Source organism: Pseudorasbora parva, chromosome 12 (genome assembly GCF_024679245.1).
Source record: "Pseudorasbora parva isolate DD20220531a chromosome 12, ASM2467924v1, whole genome shotgun sequence".
In the NCBI taxonomy this organism is placed as follows: domain Eukaryota; kingdom Metazoa; phylum Chordata; class Actinopteri; order Cypriniformes; family Gobionidae; genus Pseudorasbora; species Pseudorasbora parva.
This window is the reverse complement of record NC_090183.1, coordinates 13,754,401-13,778,266: the sequence shown is the minus strand read 5'-3', so window position 1 is coordinate 13,778,266 and position 23,866 is coordinate 13,754,401. Positions and strand designations below refer to the sequence as shown.

The window sequence follows — 23,866 nt, the reverse complement described above, 5'->3', positions numbered from 1 at the left end:
CCTTCTTGTAATCGCGCCACAAACATATTTCCCACAGCGCAACACAAAAGGAATACAGAGGAGCAGACACATTAGTTAATAAAGTTTATTATGACAACACGTTCATAAATATCAGTGCTTGTGGTACCATTATTGTTCAAAACGCGGGTCATTTTAAAAGGGAACATTTCCAACACAGTAAAGTGTAAAAAAACAAGTTTAAAGAAAAACATTTAAAAAAAAAAAAAAAAAAAATTCAAAATGCTTTTCAGAGTCTAGCAAATACGTATTATATATACTGTATACTTATGTATACAGAAATATATTTTTGTATACAAAATAATGCCCAAGTCAACTTCACTCTCTGCACAAAACCTTTACTTTTCAGTTCAATGTTTAAATTCACATTACAGCTTTGAATCCAGCTCACTTATGTAGGGAGCTGTACATGTTTAGCTTGGAATGGTTTTTCAGTGGTTGCAACTTCCAAATGCAAGTGGATAAAAGCCTTATCGGTTCTTATAAATGTCCTTCCGTCTACGCAGCTCCTCTAAAACACGGGCGCGATACGACGTCCAGTCCTCGTCCTGCTTCTGCTGCAGGCCCAGAGCCCCTTGGAGATCCTGGGAGTGGCTCCGCAGGAAAGGATTGTATTGCTTTTCCTCTCCTAGAGTGGATGGACACTGTATGAAGAGGAGAGAGAATTACTTTAAAAGTAAAAGTAGTTCACCCAAAAATGAAAATTCTATTATATTATTTTTTCACTCATGTCGTTCCAAACCAATTTCGTTCATCTTTGAAACATAAATGAAGATATTTTTAAAGGTGCCCTAGAATGAAAAATTGAAATAACCTTGCCATAGTTAAATAACAAGAGTTCAGTACACGGACATCACATACAGTGAGTCTCAAACACCATTGCCTCCTCCTTTATATGTAAATATTGTTTGTGAAAAACACCACAGAAAAACAGGCTATTTTCAACATAACGCCACGTGACGCAATCGCTAGGATCCTTAATATGTATGTCGGGAGTTCAGCAGATAAACAAGTGTCACGCGAGGATAGCAAAAATGACAGATAATGGAAATAAATGTTATGATCCAGGCTGTGCAGGGGATGTGAGGACTTTTCATAGCCTTCCCACAGATAAACAATGTCAACAGTCATGGTTGATGTTTATTTACAATTGGATACCGCAACAAAATAATTCAAAATTCTTCTAACCTGGGGCAATATATTAGGATTCACTCAGTGTCTAAAACTGAAGAAAGGGCCGATTCCAACCACATTCCTGCAAACAGTAAGTAGTGATTTTATCCACTTCTTGACTGTCGAACCTATTTCTGATTAAATTGAAAGTTTTTTAGTAAGAAAACATTATGATAATATTGCCTGTGTTGTCTAGATCTAAAGCAAGATTCTAGTATTGGAAATTCCAAGTAGCACACACAACAGTTTTTTAAATGACAATGGTTAATATTATTTCCTGCCAGTGTTGTTATAAAATACAAAAGTAGATACTTATGCCGATCCCTTTTGGGGGATTGAAATATAAATTAGCCTATATTTAATCATCAACACATAACTCAGAAGCTAACTACGTTTACTACTACTGTTTAGTTGCTTACAGATCGCTCACTCGATCTGTGTAACTACCGTCACCTTCTTCCCCATTAAGTTGAAACGATAGTCATTTGACAAGGCTTAGTCAATTTTTTAAATAAATATACATTTTTGAGAACTGAAGTATGATTATTTAAAAGCGGCTGAGTAGTAAACATGACACAGATTATTTTGAGTGGCTTATTTATTACTTTGTTTGGCTAAATAAATCAACTTTAAAATCAGTACTCTACTGTCAAACTGTAACTGTACTGTACAAACAACATATTTACACGCTACCCAGTTCAGTTCGTGATTCAAAGTTAAGAACCTATCATTGTAAAATCATTGTCATGATGGATGGTATAGATGCGTTAGCTGTCATTGAGTAGCAGTGCAGTGAAACAGTCAATCAGAACAAACTCTGCATTAATATTCATGACCCTTCCAAATAAGGCAAAAACAGAGCATTGTATCCTAGGGACAATTTCTAGGGTTGTAAATGGACATGTAAAACCGTATCTGGACCATTTTTGACCTTAAATAAGCCACATACCCTCTATTTAGATATCAGAGAACAATTTAAAATATTGTTACAAAACCTTCTAGGGCACCTTTAATGAAATCGGATTATGTGATGAATATATTTTATTTAGGCTCTTATTCTCATAAAACATTGATCATATTTCATTTAAAAAGAAGATGAGCAAAATAATTATGGTTTTGAAGCAACATGATGAGTAATTGATGACAGAATTAACACTTTTAGGTGAACTAACCCTTTAAATCAAACTTGGCTGGAAGTAATATTCTTTAAAGTGTCAAAATGAAACAATTATGTTGGACTGTCTTAAGCCGCGTTTCCACCGCAGGAACTTTACCCAGGAACCAGGAACGTTGGGTGATACGGTGTTTTGACCGCAGGAACCAGGGTCTAAATGGAGTTCCGGGTAAATATTTCCCCCTCCAAACGGCCCTGCTCGCGAGGTAGTACTTTTTCAAAGTTCAGGAACTTTCGAGGCCGGGACTTGGGCGCTGAACATGCTGATTGGTTTAGCATTTTATTTCAACCAAGTCTTTTGCGAGGTTCGGTCTACGTTCCGTAAAAATCAGTCTTGCTCTCTGTCTGATGGCGCGCGTTCGTCTCAGCCATCTCACGTTCAATGTCCGAAATAGCTGATAATAATATACATTGCCATTTTAAATCTAGCTTTACAAGCTTTCTGAAAATGCTGCATGCTGCTGAATCTGCATATTAGTGCTCTTTTCTGTCGTTGTTAATTACCTCTTTAGTAAACCTATACATAACCAGCAAAAGCAGCACAGCTTGAATCTCTTCCATACTCGTTATTAATTTTTTTAGTCTATTTTTCACCATGTTAAACGACCTGACCGATTACTTTTAAGTGTGCGTCCTTACATGACGTGACGGCGCGCGCCACGCTCATGTTGACAAGAGAGGAAACTTCATTTTTCTGAGGGGTAAACTTTTTATTTCGTAAGTTATGAAGATAATGTTGGAATAATGACACAGCGTATATTGCCCCAGGCAGTTTTTACTTTAACTCTGCACCTGACAGAATATATATCTTTTTTTCTGAGATGATTATTACACTTTACAACAAATAAATAGCTTATATAATACTGTATTAGTCCTGGTGGCCGTTAAGAGTTGCTATGGCTATAGTTAACACATTCCAGCTGCTGGAGAAAACAGCGTTGACATTTTTGATGCGGCAGACAAACTGCATGTGACAAAATGATTACGATTGAAAGTCATCACATGTAAACACCAGATCGGTTTAGATAACGTCTCATAAACAGTCCACTAAATCTTTCAATCTTTCAAGCGGTCACCAAAAATGATTACTGTTCGTCACTGACTTGGAGGAGCAGTCGCACAGTCCTACATCACCGGAGTAATTTGCCTAATCTTCACGGAACTTTAGATCGTGGTCGAAACGCAGACAGTTGCAGGTCTGGGGGGGAGAAAAGTTCCTGAAAAAAGTTCCTGGTACAAAATGTTCCAGGTAATTTTGGTGGAAACGGGGCTTTAGACATCTTAGCCTTTTCTGATATTTGGAATTCTTAATAAAAATCTTATCTTCCTTACTGTACACAGTCTCTGACCCCTCTGTAGCAGCACCCACTGCAGCTTTTGCTCCCGCACAACATTGCCAGGCTCTACTTCAGCAGCAAACAGAAGGTTATCTTCAGCATACTCATGTCCTGAAAAAAAAAAGGATTAAGCTTTTCCTTAGAATCACAACCAAATGCTAGTTTAAAAAAGCATAAATCACATAAAAGTTGTGCATAAAAACTAAAAATGGCAAACAGGCGTGTAACAATATAATTAACCCTGGGTTAAATCCAGTTTGTTGGGCTTTTAACACTACACTTAATGTTCTAACCCCGCTTTTAACCCTCCGTTCCAGAGTAGGGTTAGCACCGATTAATTCTTACCTCTATAGTCCGCAAAGCCCATTCAGCAAAAGTACAGTTGACAAAATAATGTGGATAAGCAATGCTAAAATCTCTATGTGAGCAGGTTGTGTGCTGGGGTTGTCCAATCAATGGCATCATAAATATGCAAATAAGAATGTTAACCAAGGGTTTAGGAATAGATGGTAGGCTAGATGGTGCTAGATGGAGCCGTTTACCTCCAGTCTTTGTGCTAAGCTAGGCTAGCAGTGGGTGCCTCAGACAGAATTATGGCACACACGGAGATAAAAATGGTATGTATGGATTTATCTAACTCTGGGGAATTGGAAATTGGGGATACGGTGAATAAGCTAAAGTCCCAAAAAGTCAATTGTGTTCCTTTAACCCTGGGTAAATTATGAGCAGTGTGAAATGTGAAGCAAAATAACCCAGGATTTCATTTACCTACATTTCAGAATGGCCCAGGGCTAATTATTTAAACAGCAAAAAACCTTAAATGTGGTGCAAGAATCCCATAAATACATTAATAATTAATACAATTTATACAATGCAGACACTCATGCATTGCGCTTAATTTCAGTGCCTAAGGGAAACTGTTCAAAATTGCTACTAAAAGCTTTAATTGGAGTCACTAAGAGACACGCAAACATGTTCTGTACTTGTCCAATTAATCCAAAATAACTGACTATCCAGGATTTATTATGATCCCAGGATAAAGTATGAACAGTCTGAAACATGGAACAAAGGAATCTAAGGAAAAAAATGACGCTGGTTAACAACTTAAAAAGTGTGAAAAGACTATACAAAGACTGAGTTTTCATACCAGGCCAAAGCAGAGTATCATCATTGAGCGATCCCACAGTATCCAGAGATGACAACATAGTTGAGGCAATACCTTCAAACATTCTCCCTACAAGGGTTGGAAATGAGTCAGAGCTTTAAACAGACTTAGCTGGATTTAAGAATTCTTGCAGTTGGCATGCCTTGCAGTGCATCAATATTGGGTAAATAGTAAAGTATTTGTTATACACATAATGTCAAACATTGAAGGCAGGTAACAATAACACTATCAATATTTAAAAACAAAATCATACGGTGACCTTTTAAGAGCACACTGAGATAAGCACACTCACCACATCCAGAGAGAAATACCAGATCCCCTGAAAACAAGCTGCTGGGTCCACCAATCATCCGGCCATCAAGCAGGTAGATCATGTGACCTACTGTGTGCCCAGGTGTAAAGAAGGCCCTGAACTGCAGCCGAGTTCCAAAATCTATTGTGTCTTTGTCTGAAAGGGGGCTAAATCCACAAAAACATCAATTTAATTGGTCTGTTTCATGCTCTCGATTAATACCCAAACAATGTGTATATATATATAAGTTAGAATAGGTTTAGTTAAATACATTTTAGACTTTTAAATGAATGGTTCACCAAAAAATTTAAATGTACTAATTTTCCATGTCATTCCAAACCTGTATGCATTTCAATAATCTGTGGATAATATTTAGAAAATAATAATAAAAACAAAATTACACACACACACACACACACACACACACACACACACACACTTTGTGGGGACTCTCCATAGACGTAATGGTTTTTATACCTAACCCAAAAGTGACAGAATATTTGTTTTAGGGTGATTTTAACAGATAAATCAGATAAATACATGATGGAACAGTAGAATATTTTAGTTACTGACTGTGTGAGGCCTGGAATGTTGTCCATAGCATTTCCATACACTCTACAGGAACTGTAGCGTCTCTTTAGAGCCCGGTTCCCTCCACTGTGGTCCCTGATTGGGGAAACATTTATATAAATACTTTGTTGTAAATTTTGTGTTTAGCTATTCAATCTTGTTGCGAAATTCCCCCAAATTAAAAAACTCTCACTCTCATGTCATTCTAAGCCCATAATACTTTCATTCATCTTTAGAACACAAATTAAGATTTTAAAAAAAATCTTTTATATATCAATATAGAATTTTTGTCCAACCACTGAAAACCCAGGCAACCAACATTTTCAAGCTTAAAAAAGTACATAAAGACATAGTAAAACTAATCTATATAAATCGAACAGATTAATACAATTCTACTGAAAAGAGTTGATCACTGCACCATATTTGATGCGCACTGGTCAAAGGTTAATTGTAAATAAAAAACAAAATTAGATATTTTCATCATATTAAGTGATTGTGTCTATTTATATAGAGTTCTTGTTTTTATGTAATTTGTGAAGCATGTACATTTTGGTTATGTGTAATTTCAATTAATAGGGAAAATTAGAGAATATAAAGATATCTCCATTTGTGTTCCAAAGATGAACAAAATATAGTTTGAAACTATATGACATTGTTCATTTTTGGGTGAAAAAAACCTTTAAAGGAAGTTGACTCATGACTGTTGCAATCTGATCTTACAACACTAAAATGGTCACACAAACAAATCATTCTGAACACAACATTAACGGTTAATAAGTGGTACTAACATATCTAGTTATTAATTAACTAAAAGACTGTCATTCTGTCTCTAGTTGCTGCCAATACAATCATTGCACAGCATATAGGTTGTATAGATGTTTGCATTTTCAAGTGTACTCTTACCAGTGCTTGTGTGTGCAAAGAACAGCTTGTAATGCCGCCCCCTCTTCCTCTAGGCATGCCTGTGTGGGTGAGACAGACCATGAAATAAGATGAGGAATGAGAAAACAAAACTAGAGCTCTGGTTAAAATCATACAAAAAACATGTGACTTTATATATGACATATGCCCAAAAAACCCTCTCTTTGTGTATATGTAGCGTCCTAAATATTTTGATATTACTATTGTACTTTTGCATCTGTGAGAATGTAAAACTGGAATCTGTCCATTACAACGTCAGAGTTCCAATAAAAATCACAAAAAATTATTCCATCTTACACAATTTTGGTAAACCAGTGAGGAAGAGGGAGTAATTTCCACTAAACCACAGGGGTTTGGCAATTTCATTACAGTAAGATATATAATCCAGCAAACTATTTCTGAAACCACTTGTTTTGAATCCAACCTGAACAGGCTGAGGGTCGGCCGGATCAACCACAACAGCCATATTGGATGCAGTGTCAATAACCACATAGCTGTAGTTGTCTGATAATATGGGTACTGGTATAATCTTGATGCCTGTTGAAAATAACAGTGTAACATTAATGATTTTTTTTTAATCAGCTGTTGAGTGCATGATGGGAAAAGGTGCTTCTGCTCACCGTTTATTATAGTGGGTTGAGTTCTGGAGTGGCCATTGGGGTACCGCTCCCGTGCTTTCTTCATCTGCCTCTTATGAAATATGTACCCGAGTTTGGTCCGCGTATACAGAGAGTACCTGGAAGTGTTTTTTAAAGATGACACCTGAGTGTTTAATGCAGTTATGCACGTTCCCCTATGAAATTGCCTACATCCCCCTGGCTTTACAAACAATAGTTAATATGATATTTGGACAGAAATATTGAAAATTTCAACTAAATAATCAATTAGGAAAGTAAATTAATGTTTAGGCTATTGATTATTATAACAAATACCCTAGTTTGTTTTATGAGAAAGCACAATGTCATTGATGGTTAGAGAAAAAAACATTATTCTATTTTAGGTACACTGACAATGCTAAAATGACAAATCAGTGACATTCACCGAAAGGAAGATCTACATACGTCACCAATTTATATTTCAATAGCACTAATACAAAACTGTCCATCTAAACATCATGTACGGTAGTGTGAATAAAAACAGTAGCCTGTGTAAATATAAAAATAGCTGCCGCAGCAGGCCAAATAAGCCACTTACGCTATCCAAAAGAGTGGTTTCTCTGTGCGAGCCATCAGTTTACCGATCAGACTGTTTTTCCATGCAGTTTTTCTGGCGCATTTAGGAAAACGACAGATGTAAAACCCTCCACATATTGAAGCAATACAAAGTAAATACACTGTCCAGTCCGGAAGCGCCATTATAGTGGGCGTATCGACGATGACGCAGTTAAAAGGTACAACTACGATTGGTCAGAAGTATCTAAACGCTCTTTTGACTTTTCTTTTCTTTTTTGTTTCTGCATTTTTTATAAGTTACATCATTTGCGAAAGAGAGCTATTATTGAGTGTTTACATTTCATAGACGAATCATTTTTACAGCTTATTTTTATTTTATTTTACCTACAAATAAATTTTCATTACACTTCATTGCTAGCAATTGCTGTTGTATATACTGTTGTGATATTTGGTCTTGATATCTTAAAATGAGAAATTGCTATAATATATATATATATATATATATATATATATATATATAGCAATTTCTCATATATATATATATATATATATATATATATATATATATATATATATATATATATATATATATATATATATATATATATATATATATATATATACACTTTTTACAGTCTATGATAGAAATTTAGCACCACCTGTTGTAATCCAACGGAAGCGACCGAACGAGCTCACATCACAGCTTGTTCTGAGAATACAAAAATGTTTTATGGGTGTGTCAACTCACCACACCTCGACAGAGTTGTTTTGGTGAAGCGTTATAAAGAGAACACTACAGAGAGACAAGATCATTTAGGTGTCGTTTTCATTTTATTCAGGGCCAAAGCATAATTTTGTTGTTACAACGGCTATTTTGTAGATTATTGAAACCGCAATACGTCTCAGGCTCTTTTGACTCCACCTGCTGGTTTGTAAGCATTACGAGCACCATTAAAATGAACGTCATCGACGGACTGCTGGCTTGTTGAACTGACAGTGAAGAAGGTGGATCCTGGTGTCAACTCACGGGTTTTTATTTAAATATACTTAAACTGAAGGATATTTCTTTCTCCAAGCGTCGACATCGATCGTATAAAGTTTTCTGGATTTCAGACAGCGCTTGGTAAGAATATTATTGTTATATTGTACCATCACGTGCTCTTGTAAAACATAAAACAACTATTCAAAAGGGGTTTTCATCGATTGATTAATCTATTAAGCTTTTACAGTGGTAAAATATTTATTGGAACTTTTATTTAGGCGGAAACTACGGTTACCATGGTAAATATTTGCGAGGGTGAGTGAGGGCAAGATGTGAACATGTTCAAGATGACGGCAAAAAAAAAAAAAAGCTCTAGACCACGACTTTTAGTCGTTATTTTTTAGCCTGTATTCATAACTGAACCGACTAATGTTCCAATTAACGTATGTATTCGTAACTTAATTGACTTCTAGTCTATTTTAAATACAAACTTATAATGTAGGAATATGGGAGTAAGATAAAGATACCACTAAAATGCCCTTCAGTCCCTTAGGAATTGGATCGTCTTGCACAGTCTGTCCGTGGCTTTGTTTTAAAACCTCTGAGCTGCCTAGCTTGTAGCTAAACAACAACACTTTTAGTAATGGAACAATTATGATGGGAAACGTTTTATGCAGCTTCAAACACAGCCTGTTTTTGTTGTTTCGATGTAATTAGCTACATTAAAGGCTTAACTTAGTTCACCCAAAACTTAAAATTGTCATTAATTACTCACCTTCATGTCGTTCCAAACCCGTAAGACTTTCGTTCATCTTCAGAACACAAATCTTCTTTTGTGTGTTGAAGATGAATAACAAATCACAAAGATCTTTTTGAGGAAATCTGCAATTTCTGTCCCTCCATTGACTGTCTACGCAACTACTAATTTGAGGCTTCAAAAAGTTAATAAAATAATAAAATACAAATAATCCAAGTAAAAATAATCCATATGAATCCAGAGGTTTAGTCCAAATTTTCTGAAGATTTTCTTTATATGACAGATTTAATTTAGGCTTTTTCATCAAAAAGATCTTCATTTGTGTTCCAAAGATTTACAGGGTTCAGAACAACAAGAGCGCAAGTAATTAACAGACAGAATTTTAATTTAGGGGTGAACTAATTCTTTAATAATGTTTTCTATTCAATACAGATATGGTATATAAATTCCACTGTGCCTGCTCAATTTTGTCAGAAAGAAATATAGTTAAAGTTTTAACTTTATCTCTGTGCAATATTTAGTTGAACATTACTGATTTCATAACCTTTTTGGCAAATCTCATTTATCAGGGTGGACCGGTACGGAAAGTGTCGTTTATTTTCCACTTTAAATTTAAAGGGTTGCTTAGCAGAGTACATAATGATGTAACAGTGTGTGGAGGGCTTGCTTGACTCATGCTGGCCATGTTGAGCTGAAGCAAGAATGGAGACATTCTTTTCCAGTCTGGCTTGAATTACATAGCACCATCCATGTTTTTGTAAACATTATACGTAGCCTACCTAGAGGCAGATACATAAGAAAAGTCCTTCAATGTGCAGTCTGAAAGTAAAAGTAAAAGTGTTGTTCTTAGAGTTCTGTCACATAAACTGAAATATTTTGGTACATTTAGCAAAAGCATATGACTCAGTTTAGTTGATCTTTAAAGATTTTAATTTGTCAGTCACTCCTCCCCAAACATGAAATGTAGAAACGCCTTTTCCCAGGATACTTTCAGTAAATGACACCATGATTCAGCCAGGTTAGACTTTGAGTTAGGTTGAATAAGATTTTCCTTAGTGAAAGAGATGTGTGTCACGTGTTCATGCTGACCTCACTGTGTGGTTCTGTGTGAGCTGCTTTACATAAGTTTGATAAAAGGAAGTACTGATCCTGACCCTCAAATACTGTATACACACAAAAAAGAAGTAACATTTCAAATTCCAGGTCTCACTTCCTAAACCTAAGCATAGGAAAATTTAGTTGCTGAAGAACTACTAGGTATTTTCAAAGGACTCACTGTAAGGCCTTTCATGGACTGTGCCTTGCCCTTGTTGGCTGTTTCTAGGAAGACTGGCTGTTTCTGTTTTTAAAATGTGGTTTGTGCTGGTTCTTTTTTGTTTTGTTTTGCTGTGATCACAACTGTGAGAGGGAAAGTGGCAACCAGTTTGGCGGGTCAGCATTATTGATTCATCATCTGATCGTGGCTATTACACATTTGATCATTAATCCTTCACTGAAAACCTGGATTTAACTCAATTAATTTGAGTAAACTCATTCCCTCAATTCAATTGAGTAATGGAGTCTCGCAAAACTTGTATATTTAAGTTCACTTAACGTAAGTGCTCACGTTCACTGTACATACATTTTATAAGTTCACCAAACTGGGTACACCAGAGGTTCAGTACACCATGCTGGGTACAACCAATCAAAACTTCAACATGCATTGCGGCATGAATAAATAATGCTTCTGAATTGTGAAGCATTTTCTTTGATTTGTACTATTTGCTTTTACTTTGGCTGTTTTGTTCTGAAGTTTTTGTAGCTTGTTTTATGTTCAGAGTTGATCTGTTTATCGGATTATTTTTATTTATTTTTTTGATTGTCACCATTGTAGAGATTCTTACGCGGATTCTTGATGTCTGTGTGTGTCTAACTAATGCCATAGATTTAAACATTTTGTGCACAATTTTTTTTTCAATTACCTCAACAGTGAAGGATCTCATGGCTATTAGTATTAATACTTCAAAACTAATAATAACCACTTCGACAATCAGAGCATTAGACTCTGCATGAGATCAAGGATTCTGCCAATACATGATGATGTTATTATCATCATCAATGAATAAACAACATCACTTGATATTTTCTCTTGACTTTTTGTTCCTTAGCAAATGTGTCTCACAAACACAAAGCAGCCAAAGAACCACTTATTACACAGTCAAGGGTCAAGAGCCCAACTAAAGCAAACGCTTATCTCTATCATGGTGACTTCCAACTAAACTATTATTTTTATTAACAGAAATAATTTCATCAACAGAAATAAAGTCAATCCGGTTAGTTATAAGTTAGTTTACATATAATTGTTAGGTTTAGTAAATTTTAACTTACCGAATTTAAGATTGCGCACAATGAAAAAGTCTCCACCTTAATTTGAATCAGCAACAGACGAGGCGAAAATGACCACATTGTGTAAATGTCCTCCAAACAGTGAATTAGTTCTTGTTTCCAGACAGAACTCCTTGCATGACCAATCACATCAAAGCAAGACCAGAGTGAGCTATTTTAATCAATAATGATTTTGAGTTCATACAACTTGAAATTTAAGTTTATGTATTTTGTAGGTTAATAAGTTATACTAACTTATATTTTTGAGTTTATGGACTAAACTAGTAATATTTAGTCAAGATTACTTGATTTGTAAAGACAACATTAGGGTTTACAGTGTTGTATTATTTTTGAGATAGCCACAATAATTGTGCAGTTTAAATTTCAATCATTTTTGCCAGAGTATATATAAAAAACACTGTTGTAAAGTACATAAAGATAGGGGCAGAGTTCCAGTTCAAAATGTAGAGGTTTCCATATTTTGTCCATGTAATTGCCTCCATATTAGGCTTACACTGTAAGTGACATGAACCATACCGTTAGTCACAAAATCAGTGGTCTCCACAAATATTGGCACCCTTGGTAAATATGAGCAAAACCGACGGTGAAACATTTGAAGAAATATTGTACTATCATGCAGTCCACATTCTGTCAAGGTGCCGCACCCAAATCCCAATACTGTACAACGCAGCGTCATTCACATCACATATTTATCAACAAAGCGGCAGTTCTTCACAATCACTAAAGTTTATTATTTGCACGCGTTTTAAAGTCTTTCCAGTTAATTTTTATTCACAAGCTGTTCTGACTTGCGCTTTTCTGAGTATGTACACCCGAAGCGCACGCACACTAAAAGCCTGTTAAACACTTCATGAATGCGAGTTTTTTCACATGTTATTACGTTTAAACATTCAAAGGCAAAGTTTACATTAACATAGTCAGTTATATCTTAAAGGGTTAGTTCACCGCAGGGCTGGACTGGGGCTAAAATTCGGCTCTGGAATACCCAGCGCATCCGGCCCATGAGTTCCCCGTGAATGTTTTTGCTGGGGTTGGGGCCTTAAATTGGAGTATATTTAAGACAAGGACAAATAATGATAGATATAATCGAATTTGCTACAAATTCAGATAAACTTAATATTGCTTTTTTTGTCACACAGAAATGCCCAAGGCAGTAAAACACTGATGATTTTGAGCTAGGATGCAGTAAAGTAAATTTACTTCTTTTAAATGCTGTCATCAATTACTCACTCTCGTGTCATTTTAAACCTGTATCTGTGAAACACAAAATAAGATGTTTTGAAGAATGTTGGCAACCAAGCCATTTTGGTTAGGCTACCATTTGAATATTGTTTAAACAAAAAAACTGACTCAAATTATTTTATTTTATTTTATGCTACACAGAAAAAAAAATCATTTAGGTTTGGAATGACATTAGGGTGACTAAATGATCACATTTTTGGGTTGAACAATCATATTTTTCAAGAGCTAACACATCATTTAAGTAAGACACTGATATCTATCTTTCATGAGGCTATTAAATTTCATTAAATCTATTAAAAAAAGTTAATAAAACTTTTAAAGAGGAAAAAAAAAGCTTTGTCCTTAATTTATGAGATCCAGACTTTAAAACTGTTTTATAGACTATAGTTTAACTGTAGGCCAGTTTCAAGTTTCAAGCTTTAAGTTGATCAATCAGTTTTAAATCAGTTAAATCAGTTAATTTTAATGATTAAATCAGTTTTAAGCTGATTTCTAAATTTTGAAAAAATCCTAAGAAATGTATACTCAGACTAAAACAAATACAGTTTGTGAATCCTTTGCACTAAAAGCATAATTATGGTCTCATTTGAAAGCAGACACCTGGCAGTTTACTGTAAAGTCAAAATGATAATATTTTTTATAATAAAAAAAAGCTATAATAAGCTTCAAAGTTTTGTAAAGTTATTAGAAATTTATTTGTATGATATATCTTTATGAAAATAAAATTGAAGTGGGCCTTGGAGAAATCTAGAAATGCACTACAGCTAAAGCCACAAGTCTGACCATGTTATATTTCAGATCTGAAGATGATCAGTCTAAAACTCTGCATTTTATTAAACGTTTTACAAGATCGTTTCATGTGATTTTATTTTGAGATATCGCTGAAATATCAACTGATGTTTATTGCCACATCTTCTCAGCTTTCAGTCGCTGTATTGCCTCTATTGTTTAGAGGTGCAAACTGCCCCATTCAGTTTGTCTCCCCGGCATTCACACTTCTGCGGACTGGTTATGGCTCCAATTATTATTCTTTTGTCTGCATTATAATTACTAACGATTCTCTATTCAAACTGTTCTATTCAAACCTCATTTCTAAATCAAACCTCTCACTTTACCCTCACTGAGACTCTATTGAATGCATTTCGTCCAAATAAGCATTTCAGTAGTTTTACATTTAGAAAATGTTCATAAAAATAAAGTATTTACTCAGTGGCAGGTGCATCTAGGGCAAGCTAGCATGTTAGCTTAGCACACCAGCAAAACAACAATTTATACGATTAAAATCATGTTTTATTCAAAACTTGCTTCATATCACTTTATATTTTATATGTAGAGTGTTTTATATAACAATATGTGATCTCATATAGCTTCGGGTCAAAAAATCTGACAGAAAATATACAATGTTAAAAGCTATGTGGAATAGCATTGCATTATAAATATCATCTATTATGAAACCACCCAACATGGCATAAAGAACACAGACCAACCATATATTGCCGCGATTGTTTGTTTATTGTCTTAAAACGTGTTTATCTGCATAAAATAGCGATCTGACGATCCCAGGGAGCTGTGTGGATATGTCCATATGTCAGATACTTCCTGAATGTCACATGGTGTGTCTGTTCTTCATGTGTTCCCCATGGGGTGAATTTTCAGTAGTACAGCTTTCCAGCGCCCTCCGGCTGCCAGAATGAATTGAAAACACAGCATATCACAGCCTACTGCTCTCATAATCATACATCCGCGGATTTTGGATAAAGATTGAATAAATAATACTTCTCTGTATAGAAATTTGACTCAAACGTGTGAGAATCTATCAATATTTCTCCACATCTGCACACTTTTGAAGTAAAAGCCCTGAGGGAAGTTGTTTTGTCGAGTGTCTTCATGACGACCAAGGAGGATTTTTTTATGAATGGGAGCAAATGACGCGCATATTACAATCAAAAGGTAGCGACGCCCAAGATCATATTCATAACTCCTGGAACATATTAACACATTACGGTCACTATAAGACTTTGAGAATAAAACAGAGGTAAAAAAAATTAAACTTTAGTCTTAGATCTTTTTAATGATGTATAGTTTGTCAAGGTAATTACTTACATCTGATAGTAATTTTGAGCTAATTTAAACAAAGAGACCTTCAGTGCGTCCTCGTCCTCGTGACGGTTATCAGGTTAAATGTAAGATCATGGTAGTCACAGGGTAAAAAACATAGACTGTAAAAACCTTGCTCCTCATTATATGGCTATATGGTTTCTAAAACATATATAATAAACTATTATATTTGTAAGTAAAAAAATGTAAACACCTGTAGAAAATATGAAAACAGCCTCTATAAAAGTGATTTATATTCTGCAATATTAATTTAAGTAATATAGCAACATTTTTAATAAATGTATCTACCAAAACACCATATTTCTTGCTGTTAGCTGCAATGTAAATTGTGGTTCTGCTAAAGTGAAACGTTTGTGTGTTGCCGTTTTCCAATTTACCTCATCATGAATTACATGCTCGCGGCTGTTTTCAGCTGAGTCAACACAGAACCTGTTATGTTTCCATATCATACGATTGTATAAAACAAAAGTCGGAGTCAAAGTGCCGTATAGAGCAGCATTTAAACGCAGCGTACGTTCGTCAGCGGCTGCGTTGTGCGGATATTTGCCTTTGCAGTTCCATGCGCTCAAATACTAATAAATAAATAGAAGAAAAGCGCGTAATATGGAGGGGAGGTCTCTCGCACTTCGGCTTGTCAATTCAGAAGACAAACCAATAGGCCGCTTTTGCTGCATGTTGTCAGTGGTACAATTTTTTTATTTTTTTTATTTTAAAAACACTACCGACTCCAAAGTGCGTTGGCCCACTGGGCAAATGTTCGGTATGCCAGATTACCAGTCCAGCCCTGGTTCACCCAAAAATGAAAATCTGATGTTTATCTGCTTACCCCCAGGGCCTCCAAGATGTAGGTTTGTTTGTTTCTTCAGTAGAACACAAATGAAGATTTGTAACTCCAACCGTTGGTCCATTGATTCATGTCAATGGGGTGTATTTCTATGAGAGTAAAAAACACAGACATATGAATCCATATTAAACACAGAAGCTTCTGATAAAACATTGATATCTTAAAACACAAATCGATCCGTTTCTGAGAGAAACCGATCAGTATTTGTTTTAGTTTTTTACCTCATATCAGGCGAATCTCATCTAGTATTCCCGACGCCATTACTTCCGCTGGAGAAGATCAAAACCTGGTGCGATCATAGATTTCTATTTAGAATCCTCATTATTAGTGCCTGCATGGATTGGCCAAATGATGTGAAGTGCACCTATAATCGCACCATCATTTTGACCTTCTCCGGCGGAAGTAAAGGCATTGGGAATTCTGGATGAGATTTGTCTGATATGAGGTAAAAAAAAATACCATAAATACTGTTCGGTTTCTCACAGAAACCGATTGTTTCGTTTCTTAAGACATCAATGTGTAGCCACAGGTTTAATATGGATTCTTATGTGTATTTTTATTTTTTATTTTATTTTTTTTACTCTCATAGTGGTGCTAAAACACCCCATTGCCATGCATTATATGACTGGCACAATGCAATGTTTGGAGTTAAAAATCTTTATTTGTGTTCTACTAAAGAAACAAACACACCTACATCTTGATTGCCCTGGGGGTAAGCAGAAAAACATCAAATTTTCATTTTTTGGGTGAACTATCCCTTTAAGTGAACATAAACAGTTGGGAGAAAATGTTTATTATATTGTATTTAACCTATTATTTGTAATGTGCTTCTTTTGTTCTTATTTTTATAACAAAGAGACAAGAATGAAAATATTTTTTTCATATTTTCATTCTCACCCTTCTCCTTTAAATTTGTCTAAATAGTCTATCATTCTTGTCTTTTTTCTTTTGTTAAAATGTAAGGCTATATTTTTTAAATAGGCAAAATAGTTTTGCTGTATTGCTCATTGATTTATATAAAACCAGTATGAAAATGAACTGTAAATCGTAATCTTCCTGGAAACAATTGTGATATATTTTTACTATATGACCCACCGCTAAACACTGCCCAGTTAAAGCTTCCTGACAAGCCCATCCTCCTCAGTATAGACACACATTCTCTTCCAGGTAGATTTTTACCTTCTCTAGTTGATTCAAACTAGATTAGTCAAAATCAGTATTCCAACAAATAAAATGTTAGCCTATTTTATAGTTATTTCATGATTTGTTCATCTGAACAACCTTTTGTCACACAACATTATTGTTTCCTAATGTCTTTTTCTATAGTGATGGATGACTATAGGATTTTGGCCTGTTTCAGTTCATATTTATACCCCAGTGAAACAGTAAGTCATAACTTGCACTTAAAGGTAGGGTAGGTAAGAATTGGTTAACTTTTTTTCCAAATTTGTTTAAACGTTCTCTATATATCAATACATAATTAAAATGTAAGTACTCTAAAAAAGAAAGTCTAAAATTTGAGTGTCTGTAGACCTCTCACGACTGTTTTAAAGACAGCTCATTATTTCCATTCGCTCCACCTTCTCCCTTCTGGGCTCTTTCCAAAGCCACGCCCCCCAAACGCATGAACACTACGCCGTTCATCAACTTATCAACTTGAGCTAAACATATTGAGCATTTATCTTCTCTACTAATTGCTAGGTGTATAATATTGTAACTTTATGCTAAGTAATGTTATGCTATATTATGCAGCTACATGTTCTAGTGATACATGCTTCATGAAAACATAAACCGAAAAAATGTGTAATCAAAATGAAAGATTACCTGTCCAGCAGAAATACAGCCAGCAATGAGTCATTTTTCAGCCCCTTTAGGTCCCTCAGTTCTCACCATCCACGCCCATATTTACTCGCGGTTGATTTCTTTGTTTATCCAAAGACTTCTTGCATTGCCTTTACATGTAGGCCTACTGTCTTCCTTTTTTTGCATTGTTTGCCTTCGCTGACTGCAAAACCCGGCACCGTGCATTTTGAATGCTTGCGCATGTGGGCAGCACCTGTAGTGAAAGCGGTGGTTGCCATGGTAGCGAGAGAGAGTGACAGTCGCCCAAGCCAATCATTTGTTTCGTCCTGAACGAAAATAATGAGCTGTGTTTATTGCAGATTAAACAGTCTAGAGTTACTAGATTTTTATACTCTCTTTTTCAGAGCACTTACATTTTAATTATGTATTGACATATAAAGAAAGTTTAAACAAATTTCGACAAAAGTGTTTTAGATCAGTCCTACCTACCCTATCTTTAAGTGTTCCTGATTACTAAGGTGAGCTTAAAAACATACCATATGGAATGTTTGTTATATTTATGTAGGGGTGCCAGTAATTTGGCACATGTTTTTGCCCAAAACATTTCATTTATTCCACATTTAGTGTATAAAAAAAGTTAGTTTTGCTCATATATTTAATAAAGGTGCCAATATTTGTGGAGCCCACTGTATCATGATGTCCTCAGCACAATATTTTTGTGCGCTCATTGTGTGCTTATAAATGCAATAAGGAGATCTACTACTCCAAGATCATTAATTTTCAAAACTTCCTCAGTTTGTGTATTCTAGGCATGTCATTGTAGGGATTCAAATGGAAAGAAACCGTTCAGAACACTGGGCGTAGACTTGTACTGGGTGTAGGCTGAGTTGCAGAATTCATTTATGTCCACTTATCTTTTGTTTGCATCTGGACATCTCAAATCCTACACAGCCACATGGCTATCTTAACCACTGAAGTCTTGATGGGAAAAGCCATTGAACTTGAAGCAGGAAGGATATTCTGTTATATATAAGTTTAGTGCTCTCAGAAATGTCCTCCTTGATTAATTGACAAAATATTACATTTACGTCTGAATTGTTTTCAAAAATGAAATGCTGATAATCTCACCCCTGCAATGCTATATTAATTATTTTGCCTGCTTTTTCCATTTCATTAACTAAATTATATAGAGCAATAATTGTAGAACAATTGGGAACCAGTTACACCACTGACAGATAAGGTGGATTTTCAGGAATAGAGGAACATATTACAAAAAAAATTATCAGGCTGTTGATCATGCAATATCATTTATTAATAATAAAAAAAGTTATACATTTGAGTAACAAAGTGTGTGAATCATTATAATACAATTATTTTTTTATATTCTAATTATTTCAACACTGTAATGATTTAAGTTCATTTTTAATAATTTTTTTACCATTTGAACTGTATGTCTCTCCTCTTGCATAATGTTATGCTCTAATTGATTTTATAGTTGGAATATTTAAAAGTTACACTTAAAGGAACATTCCACTATTTTTGAAAATAGGCTTATTTTCCAAGTCCCTTGGAGTTAAACAGTTAAGTTTTACCGTTTTTGAATCCATTTAGCCGATCTCTCTATCTGGCGGTAGCACTTTTAGCATAGCTTAGCATACATCATTGAATCGGATTAGACCATTAGCATCACGCTCATAAAAATGACCAAAGACTTTCAATATTTTCCTATTTAAAACTTGACTCTTCTATAGTTACACCATGTACTAAGACCAACGAAAAATGAAAAGTTTTTAGGCCGATATGACTAAGGAACTATTTTCTCATTCCTGCGTAATAATCACAGATTTACTGCCGTAAAAGTGCATTCTCTGCAAATACACAAACTTAGTACCAGTCATATTGGAAGTTACCGTATCTAAGGAGTGCTTTCAGACGCTGCGAAATATCATTGCGCCCATGATATGGCAGCAAAGCTCTGTGATTATTGCGCATGAATGAGAAAATAGTTCCTATCTATATCGTTCTAAAAATTGCAACTTTTAATTTTCCGTTGGTCTTAGGACACAAGGTAACTACAGAAGAGTCAAGTTTTAAATAGGCAAAATATTATCTTTGAAAAAATAAAGTCTTTGGTCATTTTTGAGCGTGATGCTAATGGTCTAATCCGATTCAATGATGTATGTTAAGCTATGCTAAAAGGTGCTACCACCATATACCAAGATCGGCTGAATGTATTTAAAACGGTTAAACTCAACTGTTTACCTCTAAGGGACTCTAAAAAAAAAAGTGGAGTGTTCCTTTAAAAAGTGGGTTTCTACTGGGATTGTGCACTATGGTGTTTTATAATTATTATTGAAAGCTTTTATTGAAAAGTGCTGAGAGAGTATGCATGTAAACAGGGCACAGAAAGTCGTTCCTTGCTTGAGAAATTATTTAGACTTAAGCTCAGTTATAGGCAGTAGGGGTGCGACTATGCTTAGCTCACAGGACAATATTGGGATATTGGCTTCACGAGAATGAGATGATATTTGTACACTATTTTAAAGAAATTTCAGTGCAAAATATGACTGGAAAAATCATTTATTTTTATTGTCTTTTCTTGACTGAAAGTCGTATGTACAATATAGTATAAACAAAGCGCTATTGGCTATTTAAAAAAAATGGGAGGGGCTGCTTCATATGTCTCGCCCTGTCTTCCTGTTTTATGGGAAATTACATCAACACATTGAATAATGCTGCACATCTCAAGGCACTTCAGTGGGCCTATAACATAATCAGCTTCTTTAGATTAGGTATTATTACCTTATAATGCATGTAGAGGGCACAAACAGCCTGATGATTGTTGTTACACTTAATTACACTTTACATTTGAATTAAATGTCCACTTAATCTTTGGCCAGTTTTTTACGATAGAAATGCTGTCACTAATTTATTGAACAATAACACGTGGACATCAAAACATGCAGTGGACATCAAAACATGCAAACTCAGAGCAAGAGTTACTTTAAACTTTTATTTTGAAATCGCGATGAACAACAATTAGCATATTTAGAAACATATTGATGCATTTTGCTGTGTTGGTGTAGGTTTTATGATGATTTACAAATCTGGTGAAATGGCACACGTTGCGTTCCCAGATGAATGTTATAACTCGCAGCATTTGCAGGAGTTTGTTAATCGATCTTCTAAGATGCACTCCACACATGTAAATGATAACAGTGCAACACTTAGGATATGAAACAAAAAACCGAGTCAGATTTTATATGCGTTACCAAATGCACGGTTATTCTACTCTTGGATTTAATGGTGGAATCGTGACAGCCCATATTGTAATAATTGTCACTTCAGTTTTACTTTTTGAGTATGAATTTTCATATGCACTAAAACACAGAACAATATAATATAATAACACGCATTGTAAAAGGGTTTGCCACAAACTCAACTCCATAATGCTGATGTTGCGAGACAGCTTTTCACTTTTGGCAGAGATCCAGTAGCATTATATCTTGTCACACCCCAGGCCTGTGTTCAATAATTGATAAATGGGATGGATCAAAGTATAACCCAGCTAACAGGGAATGTTCTCAGAACTTTAGCTAATGTTCTCAAAGTTATGAACAAATGTTCTTCCAGTAATGTTCACTATGGGGTTATCCCCCTCCTATCACAAATATTAAAAGCCTGATTACATCGCGCTGGTGAAATTAACCAGCCAATGACATGCAAGAGCACAAGCCAGGGGCTGAGCATGCCACTATATAACTCGTCGCTCAGGTTCATTAAAGGCGCCCTGAAATAATTGTTTTCGTTTTTTAGCTTTTAGTATGAATTTTAGCCTTAAGGTTAAAAATAAGCAGGTGTGTTCCAAAACAATGACACAATTTGCATTTAGGAGATTCCATCCATTGAAAGTGATGAATATCATGCTCTCACGCCAACTGACTCTGCATATTTATTAATGAAAGCTCACGGGACCGGCGCGGACAAACAGCCAGTCCAGAACGGCTGCTATCTCAGTACACAGACAGAACGAGGGGTGCAAGAGATGGGATCTCAAGGCATTAAAATCTAACAAAAGTGTTTTGCGAAGACCAACCTGCCACAAAACAAATATCCTGAATTGTCTGCGACCTGGCAAGAGGATGCACTAATGAAGCGTGCATGTTCTGCTTTGGCAGAGTTCATGCAGAAGCAGTGCTGGTCTGGATATAACTGACTGTCCTTTCTGCAGAGAAATAAGTCAGCCAATCGTCGAGCCACAAGACAACCTAGGTGACCACGCGTTAACACCGTTCGAGTGTGCGGGCCGGGCCGTTCAAGGTCTCCTGTGTCTTTCTGTGGAAGAGGTCTTCGCCCTCCTGATGATGTTCGTGACCTAGTTTCCTTTGATTCAACCACTGCGGATGACCATGACATTATGTCCACCGCAACCTTCTACTTGGGTGTCTGGTCATGTCAAGGGAGTAAGGGAGTCTGAGGCCTCCTGCAGTGAGTTCTCAGGAAAACCAGCTGCAGTGGATAAGGAGCTAGCTGTTGCAGATCATCACCGAGGCAGTTGCAGATCTTGGCCTTCACTGAGCATCCAGCGAAAAGTAGAATGGACATGTGGTTTCTGCACAATGCCATTTCAGAGAGACCTGTGATGTTTTTTCCTGAAGTGCACCTCTCTTTTCTACAGTCAACAGGGCAGACCGCTTGGGATATGCCAAATCGCGGCCCGTCGAAGTCCACACCAACGCTTCCTCGTTTTGAATGTTCAGTAATAATGCTTTCCCAAATAGATAGGGATGTTATGTTAGCTGTAAGCTGGGAAAGTCTTACCGATTAGTTTATACTGTGTTTTACCTGTTTAATACTTTATCATAGATTTCATAATGGTCATTTATCTTATCTACCCAACAGGATTTAAAGCAGCATGTCAAGGTCAGATTTCCCTCCGGGTTACGATGAATCCCGGCTGCTCTCAAACCCTCAGCCTGGGGGAGGTTACCCTGCCTCTGCCCCTCCATATGGTTTCAATGCATACGGGGGACAACCGCCTTACCCACAGCCCAATGATCCATACCGAGGACAGCCTGCGGGATACCCGCCACCAAGTCTACCAGTGATCCCTGTCATTCCTCCTGGTATGGGTAAGTTGTATGATTTATTGTAAATCTTCACTTTAATAGGCTTTTACTATCACAGTGTTAATGCTCCTGAAACGTGTAAGTAGAACAATATTTTTCTGGTCATCCAGGTCAGCTTACTATGTTGTAGCAAAATTGGTTCAAGTGGCTTAGGAAGTGGTTCATTACTTAAATTTTTACTTTTCAGGAAATGTAATTTTAGCAGATCATGTCCATTGAATTTAATTTTAACTGAAATTATCATTTTTCATAATGTAGTCCCTGTATTCTAGCTCTTACCAGATTAGTGATGTTGTTGTTGTTAGGCCAGTAATATAGTGTTGAATTATGGCTAAACGAGAAAATTAATATAATTTTCCCACAATAAATATTAAGATTATTTTAATCTTTGTTCAGATGATCATGGTTTTAAGCTTCAAGAAATGTAGTTTTCACTGAAAATATGATTTGTTACAGGTGACAATGAAGGATTTACCACTGCAGGAGGATTTGAGAGTACTAGTGTTCGTCACAGTTTTATACGGAAAGTAAGGAACCATTTTTCTATAATCAGCATCATCTTCAAAGTAAAAGAGTTTCATGAGAATTGTTTTTATTTTAGATTAAAGAGGTAATATTATGCTAATAATATATTATGTAAGATTAAAGAGGTAATATTATGCTAATAACATGTTATGTAATTAAGTTGATTTATTATTTGGGGTCTTCTAGAATAGGTTTTCATGCAAAAATTGTGTTTTATTAACAAAGTTCGGGAGAAGCATATATATATATATATATATAT

The 23,866-nt window shown here is 35.6% G+C and overlaps 2 protein-coding genes across 2 annotated transcripts in view; one reads left to right on the top strand and one right to left on the bottom strand.

Moving 5' to 3' along the window:
• Nucleotides 1-335: 335 nt before the first annotated feature.
• On the bottom strand, nt 336-8,034 carry pnkd (PNKD metallo-beta-lactamase domain containing). Its single transcript, XM_067459253.1, has 9 exons — nt 7,845-8,034; nt 7,271-7,386; nt 7,075-7,187; nt 6,633-6,691; nt 5,733-5,825; nt 5,160-5,326; nt 4,850-4,936; nt 3,698-3,813; nt 336-662 (listed from the first exon to the last, which is right to left on the bottom strand). Exons 1-9 carry the CDS (start codon nt 8,003-8,005, stop codon nt 489-491), a joined length of 1,086 nt encoding a protein of 361 aa, XP_067315354.1. The 5' UTR covers nt 8,006-8,034; the 3' UTR covers nt 336-488.
• Nucleotides 8,035-8,560: 526 nt separating this feature from the next.
• tmbim1a (transmembrane BAX inhibitor motif containing 1a) overlaps nt 8,561-23,866 on the top strand; it is a 23,392-nt gene continuing 8,086 nt past the window's right edge. The window contains exons 1-3 of the mRNA XM_067459254.1: nt 8,561-8,945; nt 22,856-23,085; nt 23,539-23,609. Coding sequence (XP_067315355.1) covers nt 22,869-23,085; nt 23,539-23,609 — 288 coding nt within the window. The 5' untranslated portion in view covers nt 8,561-8,945; nt 22,856-22,868. The remainder of the gene's footprint in view (nt 8,946-22,855; nt 23,086-23,538; nt 23,610-23,866) is intronic.